General features: G+C 41.2%; 1 protein-coding gene across 4 annotated transcripts in view; it reads left to right on the forward strand.

Moving 5' to 3' along the window:
* The window catches only part of nlrc3 (NLR family, CARD domain containing 3), a 68,245-nt gene that overhangs the window by 15,686 nt on the left and 40,187 nt on the right, over positions 1–12,372 (forward strand). For 3 of the 4 annotated variants that reach the window (XR_009815933.1, XM_061967627.1, XM_061967629.1), the window contains exons 2-3: positions 2,686–2,880; positions 2,946–3,212. Coding sequence is in view for 3 of the 4 variants with exons in the window: in XM_061967627.1 (XP_061823611.1) it covers positions 2,686–2,880; positions 2,946–3,212 (462 nt within the window). In the remaining variant the exon portion in view is untranslated. The remainder of the gene's footprint in view (positions 1–2,685; positions 2,881–2,945; positions 3,213–12,372) is intronic. The other variant, XM_061967628.1, reaches the window with a different exon arrangement.

Genomic DNA, 12,372 nt, shown 5'->3' on the forward strand with positions numbered 1-12,372 from the left:
ACTTTATCGTCGATGTTCTCTACTAAATCCTTTCAGCAAAAATATGGCAATATCGCAAAATGATCAAGTATGACACATAGAATGGACCTGCTATCCCCGTTTGAATAAGAAAATCGCATTTCAGTAGGCCTTTAAGGTTTCAGAATGGCCTTCCCAAAGTCCTGACTTAAAGGGGAACATTATCACCAGACCTATGTAAGCGTCAATATATACCTTGATGTTGCAGAAAAAAGACCATATATTTTTATAACCGATTTCCGAACTCTAAATGGGTGAATTTTGGCGAATTAAACGCCTTTCTGTGACGTCACATCGGGAAGCAATCCGCCATTTTCTCAAACACATTACAAACACGAGTCAAATCAGCTCTGTTATTTTCTGTTTTTTCGACTGTTTTCCGTACCTTGGAGACATCATGCCTCGTCGGTGTGTTGTCGGAGGGTGTAACAACACGAACAGGGACGGATTCAAGTTGCACCAGTGGCCCAAAGATGCGAAAGTGGCAAGAAATTGGACGTTTGTTCCGCACACTTTACCGACGAAAGCTATGCTACGACAGAGATGGCAAGAATGTGTGGATATCCTGCGACACTCAAAGCAGATGCATTTCCAACTGGACTGGACAGATCAGCTTTCAGGAAAAGAGAGCGGATGAGGGTATGTGTCATGTTTGTGTAATCATGTTTTGTTTTAAGTCATGTTTTGTTTAGTTTCTGGCTTTTCACTCCCTTGTCTTGTCACCATAGCAACCATTAGTTTTCACCTGTCACGTCACGCACCTGTTTCACGTCTTGAGTCACGCACCTGTTTTCGTTAATCATGTCTGTAGTATTTAAGTTCAGTGTTTTTCAGTTTGTTTTTCTGACGACCTCGCACCCCATACCGCACCACATTTATGCTCCTGCACACTCTCCACACCCTGATGACCCTTGCTACTCTTTTTTTCATGCCGGTTCCATGCCAAGTAAGTTTTTGTTTGTTAAGCCACAGTTAGTGTTTTGTTTAATTGTTCATAGTTTCTGCCAATGTGCAAGTTTTGTGTTTAAAGTCTAGTTTTATTCTCCGCCACTGTGCGCGCTTTTTGTTTATTCCTTTTTTGATAGTTTAAAATAAATCATGTACCCACCTTCAAGCCTTGACCAGTCCAGTTCATTTGCACCACGGGAGAACAAACCAAGCCATAGTCCAAGTCCTGACAGATGTCGTCAGCAAAAAAGTTTTCCCGCAGATGACATCACGCCGCCGCCTTGTCATGACGTCACCCCACCCACTGGTGATGACGTCAGAGACCAAGATTTTTTTTTAAATTCTGTTAACTTTGTCTATCAGCCACCACCAAAGGACTTTTTTGCCAGAATCAGACACTTTCAGAACATTTTTTCACAGACCCGCTCACTGGGACAGTCCTTGCCCCCCAAGACTCAAGCCCCGCCCCTGTCACAAAATGTTTCTTTTTTTCCGCCCACACAACACCAGGTGGGGGAAAAAGAAATATTTTTTGGACAATTTAGTGGGGAGGATTCTGCCCCCCTCCTGACCTCCCTCCACCCAGCCCTAAAAACGGTTCCAGACCGCGGGGAGCGCATCTGGTATCCGCTCCTTGAGGGGGGGGGGGCTAGGGCTGGGAACTGTACAGGTGGGGTGACTCAGCTTCGCCATGCCAAGCCGCAACCCCCAGCTAGACCACCTCCAAGCCATAGTCCAAGTCCTGACAGTATGTCTACAGAATATATTAATTGATGAAAACTGGGCTGTCTGCACTCTCAAAGTGCATGTTGTTGCCAAATGTATTTCATATGCTGTAAACCTAGTTCATAGTTGTTAGTTTCCTTTAATGCCAAACAAACACATACCAATCGTTGGTTAGAAGGCGATCGCCACATTCGTCCTCGCTTTCTCCCGTGTCGCTGGCTGTCGTGTCGTTTTCGTCGATTTCGCTTGCATACGGTTCAAACCGATATGGCTCAATAGTTTCAGTTTCTTCTTCAATTTTGTTTTCGCTACCTGCCTCCACACTACAACCATCCGTTTCAATACATGCGTAATCTGTTGAATCGCTTAAGCCGCTGAAATCCGAGTCTGAATCCGAGCTAATGTCGCTATACTTTGCTGTTCTATGCGCCATGTTTGTTTGTATTGGCATCACTGTGTGACGTCACAGGAAAATGGACGGGTGTATATAACGATGGTTAAAATCAGGCACTTTGAAGCTTTTTTTAGGGATATTGCGTGATGGGTAAAATTTTGAAAAAAACTTCGAAAAATAAAATAAGCCACTGGGAACTGATTTTTAATGGTTTTAACACTTATGAAATTGTGATAATGTTCCCCTTTAAACGTGTGGACAATGCTGAAGAAACAAGTCCATGTCAGAAAACCAACACATTTAGCTAAACTGCACCAATTTTGTCAAGAGGAGTGGTCAAAAATTCAACCAGAAGCTTGCCAGAAGCTTGTGGATGGCAACCAATGATTTGCCTGAGTGGCTAGGAAACACCGAGTGTAACAAGAAAATGGATTAGAAAGGACAGATTAAAAAAAATTATAATAAAAAAAAAAAATCTATATATATTTTTTTTTTAACTTGGGACTTCCCGCGGGCCGTAATTTGGAGACCCCTGTTTTACAGTCTTGCAACTTTGCTGCATATGCAGATTCGTGCTATCTCTTCTCTTTGACATGCAGACCAGCCCCTGAATGTCCCTTCACGAGAGGACGCTCATGTTGAAGTGTCACTTCTTTCAGAAAAGCTCATCATGGAGCAGAAGGCTCGTTACAATTCCATCCTGGACAGAAGCACAGCCATAACTTGGCAGGGTGACTGCTATGTGTATCTTCAGTCTACTTCCTGCTCGCCACCGTCCAAGACCCAACCCCCAGGTGAGGCTTTCCAATTCAAGACGATATCCAAAATGATTACTTTAATGTTCCCCCCCCCAAACTAGCTCTCGACTGGGTCCAAACCCACCAAGACCATCTGCGGCGCTTCACCAGCGCCCCGTTCCTGCATGGCTTGTTGCTACACTTGAGAAAGACGCACCTGCTGAGTTCCACCGAAGAGAGTCGGATCAAAGAAGCGGGTCGATTGGCTGAACAGGTCAACATGCTCATTACTAACGTCTGCGCCAGAAAAGACTCGCACGCTTCTGAAGCCATCAGAGACTTCACGGAGGGCTCCGATTCTCCAGCGGCACAACTCATCAAGAACTACGGTGAGCAGTTGGACTATTGTAGACAACCACAATGTATCCCGTCTGGTTGTTGATAACATTGCGTATGCACGAGTGCAAAAGAAGATCGTCTTCTTTTTTTAAAAAATATTTATTTATTTATTTGATATGGAAATCATAATACAGGTGCTGAAAAAAACAGGCAATTTTTTTTTCTTTTCCTCTAAATTTAAGAAAAACATGAAGTCCTTAAGCCATACGGAGGCCTTGGGGACAAACCGTGATTTCCACTCCAATCAAATCCTTCTACGAGCTATTAATGATGCAAAGGCGATACTATCCCTAAAAGTCTGTGTGGAGGTTTCTCCCTTCCGGGTTCTTCGGACCACCAAGCACGGACATGACAGTTCCTTTCAGGGTTGAGAACACTGTTTTATTTTGCAATAAATTGTCTCTGGTGTGCTTTTCAGCAATTGTCTCTGCTCGCTCTCGCTCGTGCTCCAACTCCACCTCCTCTCTCCTCCCCGGCTGCTGCCTTTTAACAGAGCGACAGGTGATTAGATAAGCAGGCCCAGGTGGGCCATCTACGCAACTGTCGCTGATCTCGAAGCCGGTCCTGGCGCACCCCGCTTCGCTGCAGGTCCGCAGGCCACGCCCCCCTCCACAGTCTGCTTAATTTGTTGATAGTTGGGTGGAATTCCAAAAATAGTCAGTTCTGCACAAGGCGTCAATTGAAAATTTAGTGCATCTGCAAGATGTTTAAAAAGTTCAAAAATATTAATCCAGTAAGCTTTCATAATTGATTGTCTTCCAATTATATTTTTAGGGATGTCCGATAATGGCTTTTGCCGATATTTCGATGTTGTCCAACTCTTTAATTACCGATACCGATATCAACCGATATCTGCAGTTGTGGAATTAACACATTATTACGCCTAATTTGGACAACCAGGTATGGTGAAGATAAGGTCCTTTTAAAAAAAATTAATTAAATAAGATAAATAAATTAAAAACATTTTCTTGAATAAAAAAAGAAAGTAAAACAATATAAAAACAGTTACATAGAAACTAGTAATTAATGAAAGTTAGTAAAATTAACTGTTAAAAGTTAGTACAATCATGTGTGCTTACGGACTGTATCCCTTGCAGACTGTATTGATATATATTGATATATAATGTAGGAACCAGAATATTAATAACAGAAAGAAACAACCCTTTTGTGTGAATGAGTGTGAATGAGTGTAAATGGGGGAGGGAGGTTTTTTGGGTTGGTGCACTAATTGTAAGTGTATCTTGTGTTTTTTATGTTGATTTAATTAAAAAAAAAAAGAAAAAAAAAAAACCTGAAAAAAAACCCGATATCGATAATAAAAAAACTGATACTGATAATTTCCGATATTACATTTTAACGCATTTATCGGCCGATAGTATCGGCAGGCCGATGTTATCGGACATCCCTAGATATTTTCTTACACTTCTGAGTCTTTTTTGTAAATAGTATATAGCACAATAACAATACATTAACGATATCCTCCTGTCCACTGATTCTGGTAAATATGTTGTCCTGGTGCTTTTAGATCTGTCTGCTGCGTTCGACACCGTCGACCACGCCACCTTAATCACTCGTCTTGAGAACTGTGTGGGCATTAAGGGCGTCGCCCTCAACTGGTTCCGGTCGTACCTAACCGACAGGAGTTTTTGTGTAAAAGTAGACAGTTTTATGTCGTCCACAGCTCCTTTACCACATGGGGTCCCCCAGGGCTCAATCCTTGCCCCAATTTTATTTGCGCTTTACCTTCTCCCCCTTGGTTCTATTTTTAGGAAGTACAGTATTGCATTTCATTTTTATGCCGATGATTGCCAGATTTATTTTCCCATGGCACAAAATAACACGGTTCAACGTCTTATTGACTGCCTGCACGACATCAAAGTCTGGCTTTCAGCTAACTTCCTGAGCCTAAATGAAGATAAAACAGAAGTTATGTTGTTCGGTCCAAGTCGCTCTCCCTCCCCCAACGTTGACCTCGGCACTCTGACCCCGTATCTCAGCGACTCTGTCACAAACCTGGGGGTAAAGTTTGACTCAGATTTTAAATTCGAAAAACAAATCAGCAGCGTCGTTCAAAAAAGCTTTTATCAATTACGCCAAATAGCGAAAGTGAAACCGCTTCTATCAAGACATGATCTTGAGAAATTAATCCACGCTTTTATCTCGACTCGTCTTGATTATTGTAATGCCCTGTATGTTGGCATTAGCCAGGCCTCCCTCGCCCGCCTGCAGCTCGTGCAGAACTCTGCTGCTCGTCTGCTAACACAGACCCGCAGACGTGAGCACATCACCCCTATTTTAGCGTCCCTTCACTGGCTCCCTGTGCGTTACCGAATACATTTTAAACTCCTTTTATTTGTTTTTAAATGTCTAAACAACCTCGCGCCAACCTATCTCTCCGACCTCCTTCAGCCTTACTGCCCCACCCGATCCTTAAGATCAGCCGATCAGCTGCTGTTGACGGTCCCTGACACAAGGCTGAAGCTTAGAGGTGACAGAGCTTTCGCCGTTGCTGCTCCCAAGCTCTGGAACGACCTACCCCTGAGTGTTAGACAAGCCTCCTCTCTTCCTGTTTTTAAATCTCTCTTAAAAACATACTTTTATTCCATGGCTTTTAACACTGAGTGATATCCACCCTGCAATGGCGCCCCATAATACACCTGCTGTGATCCTGTTTTTATGTTTTTATGTTTTTATTAATTCTATTTTAATAATTTATTTTTTATCGTGTTCTGTTTGTGTTGTGTTGTGTTTGCTCGGTACTCGTTTTATCTTTTAACCTGCTCATTGTACAGCACTTTGGCTACCCCTGTGGTAAATTTTAAATGTGCTCTATAAATAAAGTTGATTGATTGATTGAATAAACAGAGGGCCTCTGGGTCCACTTAAATAGTAACACTGTGTAAGTAATCTTACTCTTGATTTTAATCATATTCAACAATTATATCTAACCTACTTACAGTTTATAACCTCGTCAAGTTATATAAAACCATGTGTTAATCACAAAGAATATGACACATACATCTTAGGCTCAGGTCAGGCTGATTAGAAAAATAAGTACTAACCAAATTTACTGTACAAGAAAGGACGGAAAATACATGTACCTACAATTATGTTGTGATACAATTAATAAATTAAAATAACGAATATGTTTCTTAACTAAATTGTCAGTAAAATTAAAGTGCAAATGAAAATACAGCTGCACCGCTTTAGTCATAATTTCTGCGTTTCAGAAACTTCTTTGACTTAAGCTCCAGACTTTGTCTGTTTGTTTGATATCGTCATTACTGCCACAAGTGGTGGAAAAGTGTATTGCTACATTTTCTGACCACTCCTCTTGACATACGGACCATAGCTGAGAAACAGATATTTTTTGGCAGCCTTCTAGGGGGCCAATTTCAGCCTGTCTGCGGTTTTCGCTGGCTGTCACTTCACTCCAAGCACGGGAAAGAAGCACCTCATACTCACTTGTGATTGGACAAAGCGCGCAGTTCTCAGTCACATGTCGACTTTCAATATGATTTGCGTATTTATAAGGGGGCGTGGCCAGGGCGCAGTCTGGGCTTGCCAAGCCAAGCAACCTCCTGCAACAAAGAAATGTGCTTGGATTTGTGCGTACATCTGAATTTTTGCTTGCGTACGCCATTTTCTGGATTTGAACCTATGTCGTTTTTAGTAGGAAAGCTACGCAACTGTTGTTACATGAGGCCCCCAAACTACTAAGATCCAAATATCAAGTGCTAAAGAGCGTGTGCAAACTATAAAATTGCATGTACTAATCGTGGGCATGTTGCATCAAATCAAATCAAATCAAATCAACTTTATTTATAGAGCACATTTAAAATTTACCACAGGGGTAGCCAAAGTGCTGTACAATGAGCAGGTTAAAAGATAAAACGAGTACCGAGCAAACACAACACAACACAAACAGAACACGATAAAAAATAAATAATTAAAATAGAATTAATAAAAACATAAAAACATAAAAACAGGATCACAGCAGGTGTATTATGGGGCGCCATTGCAGGATGGATATCACTCAGTGTTAAAAGCCATGGAATAAAAGTATGTTTTTAAGAGAGATTTAAAAACAGGAAGAGAGGAGGCTTGTCTAACACTCAGGGGTAGGTCGTTCCAGAGCTTGGGAGCAGCAACGGCGAAAGCTCTGTCACCTCTAAGCTTCAGCCTTGTGTCGGGGACCGTCAACAGCAGCTGATCGGCTGATCTTAAGGATCGGGTGGGGCAGTAAGGCTGAAGGAGGTCGGAGAGATAGGTTGGCGCGAGGTTGTTTAGACATTTAAAAACAAATAAAAGGAGTTTAAAATGTATTCGGTAACGCACAGGGAGCCAGTGAAGGGACGCTAAAATAGGGGTGATGTGCTCACGTCTGCGGGTCTGTGTTAGCAGACGAGCAGCAGAGTTCTGCACGAGCTGCAGGCGGGCGAGGGAGGCCTGGCTAATGCCAACATACAGGGCATTACAATAATCAAGACGAGTCGAGATAAAAGCGTGGATTAATTTCTCAAGATCATGTCTTGATAGAAGCGGTTTCACTTTCGCTATTTGGCGTAATTGATAAAAGCTTTTTTGAATGACGCTGCTGATTTGTTTTTCGAATTTAAAATCTGAGTCAAACTTTACCCCCAGGTTTGTGACAGAGTCGCTGAGATACGGGGTCAGAGTGCCGAGGTCAACGTTGGGGGAGGGAGAGCGACTTGGACCGGACAACATAACTTCTGTTTTATCTTCATTTAGGCTCAGGAAGTTAGCTGAAAGCCAGACTTTGATGTCGTGCAGGCAGTCAATAAGACGTTGAACCGTGTTATTTTGTGCCATGGGAAAATAAATCTGGCAATCATCGGCATAAAAATGAAATGCAATACTGTACTTCCTAAAAATAGAACCAAGGGGGAGAAGGTAAAGCGCAAATAAAATTGGGGCAAGGATTGAGCCCTGGGGGACCCCATGTGGTAAAGGAGCTGTGGACGACATAAAACTGTCTACTTTTACACAAAAACTCCTGTCGGTTAGGTATGACCGGAACCAGTTGAGGGCGGCGCCCTTAATGCCCACACAGTTCTCAAGACGAGTGATTAAGGTGGCGTGGTCGACGGTGTCGAACGCAGCAGACAGATCTAAAAGCACCAGGACAACATATTTACCAGAATCAGTGGACAGGAGGATATCGTTAAAAACTTGTGATCTATTAAGACTGCATGAACAAGCAACACACATCTATAATTTGTAACACCTTTTCTGCTATATAACTTTGTGTGTATTATCAGGTTTTAATACATGCAAACTTCAGTAGATAACAAGTGCAAAAGTGGTGCAAACTGCCCTATTTAAATGAGGATTTTGCATGCACTACCGGCATTATGTGCCCATGAAAACACTCATTTCCCTCCACATTATTAGGCTCTCCAACATGTTGGCTTTTGCAATGTTGAACAAGCAGCACACATATATAATTTGCAACACCTTTTCTGCAACATCGAATCAAAATCTATAGACAACAGCAACTATTTTTAGCTCTCTGATACAACACCGCAGCGCATTTATGCGTTTGGAATGATCCAAATGCAAGAAAATGCATATTGCAAGTCTTTTTTCCCACATGTAGATACAGTATCAATACATCCATTTTCTACCGCTTGTCCCTCTCAGGATCGCAAGGGTGCTCGAGCCTATCACAGTTGCACTCTGGCGGAAGGCGGGGTACACTCTGGACAAGTTGGCCCCATTAATCGCAGGGCCAACACAGATAGACATGTTACATCAACTTTACAACTAGTTGAATGACACCTCTGTCATGGTCTGAGGGGATCTGTATTGCTAAGCAACTTTTAGGAGGGTGGCAGGAACCCTGCCACACAAAAACTGACAAACTTTTCCCATTCCCCCTTTTCCAATTCGTTAAAAAGACGCAGGTCGATGCGAACGCCTACGTGCAATTACTGCTATCATGGCAGAAGCTGCAAAACAACAACAACAAAAAGTAAGTTTTGTCTGATGAGACAAAAAAAAGAAAAGGGGAGACGACTCGGAAAAAAGAACAGTCAAGGATCAACATTGGCCCGGCTTTCACACGTTGGCTTGAGCTCAAAGACGGGCAGGGGTTTCAGACCAATACTGCCTTGGCTCTGTTCCTGCTGGACTAGTAAGTAGTTTTTGATGCTCAAATCAACATGCTAATGGTAATGTTTGCATAGTAGCAATAAATAGCCACCAGCTTGATTGTTCGCAGTTCAACTCTCAGTACGTGTGCGTGCACTAAATTAGTCAGATTTCTCAAATAGTTTGGTTCCAAATAAGCATCCTACAACCCATGTTCGGTTTTTGAAAAATCGGACTAAAACACCTGGATTATTTAATTGAAAACCAGATCCCTCGATTGATTGATTGAAACTTTTATTAGTAGATTGCACAGTACAGTACATATTCCGTACAATTGACCACTAAATGGTAACACCCGAATAAGTTTCTCAACTTGTTTAAGTCGGGGTCCACGTTAATCAATTCATGGTACCGCCGGAGGGGACCGTTCGTATGGTGCATGCACCAGTCTCATCGCATGGGATACAACCCGTAGGCAGATACCATTAAAAAAAACATAGGCAACAATTGTAATGAAGATGAAACTGTTTATTTTCTTCACAAATCAAAAGAACAGAACATTTTGAAGTGCATCGATTGGAGGAAAAAAAAAAGCAGATTCATTTAAGATGGTAGCTAAGACAATGTAGAATGTCGTCTTCATTCAGACTCAACGAAATACAAATGAGAGTAAAGAGTATGAAGTACACTGCTAAAAGTCAGTGTTCGAAAACAAGAAAAAAAAAATACAAAAATGAGGGGTATTTTATTTGAACTAAGCAAAATGATCTGCACATAGAACAAGAAAATTCGGCTTGTCAAGACTTTCCAAAACAAGTAAAATTAAAGCTGCAAGCATCGATGGACGGGACCGACTTTGACGGCACATAAAATCCAAACCGGAGCAGTAATTAAAAAAATTTCGTCAACTTTTAATCAGAAAGATTCAATCTCTCTCCTGTGCTGGTTTGAAGCCGACACGACAAACGTGAAAAAAGGTGACCGGTTTTTACAAAACTTTTGTTTTGAAGGGGGAATTGCAAACTTTCTGTTGAGTTTTGCTGGGGGTTGTCAATTTATGAAATAAATAAATAGGTTTTTGTTTCATGTCTCTACGACATTCCTACTGGAAGTTACAGGCAGTTTTGTTTTCTTCCTTAGGAGCAGTTTTGTCTGTGTTTTATTTCTAGGGGGCACTAGAGCGCAATTTTGAGTTTTGGGGTTGGGTTTTTTATTAGATCGCAATTTTTGCCAGTCCTGATGTGTGTGTCCAGTTTGGTGAGTTTTGAAGCATGTTAAGGGGGTAAAATTGTAGCTCAAAGAGGCAAAAGTGACTGTTTTTACAAAACTTTTGTTTTGAAGGGAGAATTACCAACTTCCTGTTGATTTTTGCTGAAGGGTGTCAGTATATGAAATGTAGGTCTAAGTGAGACCTACATAGAGGTTTTTGTTTCATGTCGCTACGACATTTCTACTGGCAGTTATAGGCAGTTTTGTCTGTGTTTTCTTACTAGGGGGCGCTAGAGCGCAATTTTGAGTTTTGGGGTTTGTTTTTTTATTAGGTGGCAATTTTCGCCAGTCCTGATGTGTGTGTCAAATATGGTGAGTTTTGAAGCATTTTAAAAGGGTCAAATTACAGCTCAAAGAGGCGGCGGAATAATAATAATGAAACCTTACAAATACAATAGGGTCCTCTGTCCCAAAGGGACATTGCGGTCCCTAATTAGCTAACCTCAATGAACCCAAAAAATACCTTAAAATAAGTATATTCTCACTAATAACAAGTGCACTTTTCTTGGTAGAAAAAAAAGACACCTTTTTGCTCAATATGTTGAAAAATATTCTTAAATTAAGTAAATGCTAGTGCCCTTATCTTGACATAATGATATGGGCTCGGCATTACATTTCTTGAAACCAGCAAACTTATACTAAAAACTAGTTTATTTTTCTTAATGGAAAGGCAACAAGACAACCGCTCGTTACTCTCGGGGTCTACTAGCCGCTCAGGAAAATCATATGGTCTAAAAATGAATTTTTCCATCGACAACATGACATCATCGCGCCAAGTGCGTGCTCTTTCAGTCATCAGTGTGCATATATACAGCCCGGCCCCCGGCCAAAATATTTTTAATTGTAATTCTGTGGAATTTATCTGAATGTGCATGAACTATTTCTGTTCAAAATTGTTAGAAATGTTAAATGTTTAAATATTAACTGTCCGTTTACTGTACTGTGCCAACTGTGCTACTATACGAGTACGTGTTTTCTATTGTTTCATTGAAAATAAAACAGCAAAGTCCATTTGGCTGTCATCTGTTTTAATTATGAGACACAATTGTGTCAAAATTATGATTTTTTTTTTTTTCATGCTTGAAATAAGGAATAATTACTTTAAAAAAGTAGTTTTATACTTGTGAGTGTTAATGACACAGCTTTGCAACAGTTGATATTCTAGTTTCAATATAGGTCATCAAATCTCAGCAACAAGCTGTAATATCTTACTGAGATCATTTAGGACCAAAACACTTAAAACAAGTAAAATCTGCTTAGTGAGAAGAAATATCTTATCAGACAGAAAATAAGCAAAAATCACCCTTATTTGAGATACTTAATCTTACTTAGATTTCAGTTTTTGCAGTGTAGGTATAATAAAGGCAAATAACAAAGTGTACACAAAGCTGCATTTGGGCATGCCAAACTGATTAACAATAACTCTGTATTTCACACAACTGGCAAGATAGTCCAGAACAATAGCAACTTCATCTGGAACGGTCTTTTACTTCGGATTCAAAACTCCTTCCATCAATCCACAGAGCTATGAATGAGCTTTCTTGCTTCGGACCTGCATCCGCATAGCCATCAGAAACGTAATATTTGTAATCTGTGCCAATATTACAGCAGATTTCAGGTACTAATAATCACCAAAAATGATTCCCGGGCGCGGCACTGCTGCTGCCCACTGCTTCCCTCACCTCCCAGGGGGTGGAACAAGGGGATGGGTCAAATGCTGAGGACAAATTTCACCACACCTAGTGTGTGTGTGTGACAATCATTGGT

Source organism: Nerophis lumbriciformis, linkage group LG11 (assembly GCF_033978685.3).
Source record: "Nerophis lumbriciformis linkage group LG11, RoL_Nlum_v2.1, whole genome shotgun sequence".
Taxonomy (NCBI): Eukaryota; Metazoa; Chordata; class Actinopteri; order Syngnathiformes; family Syngnathidae; genus Nerophis; species Nerophis lumbriciformis.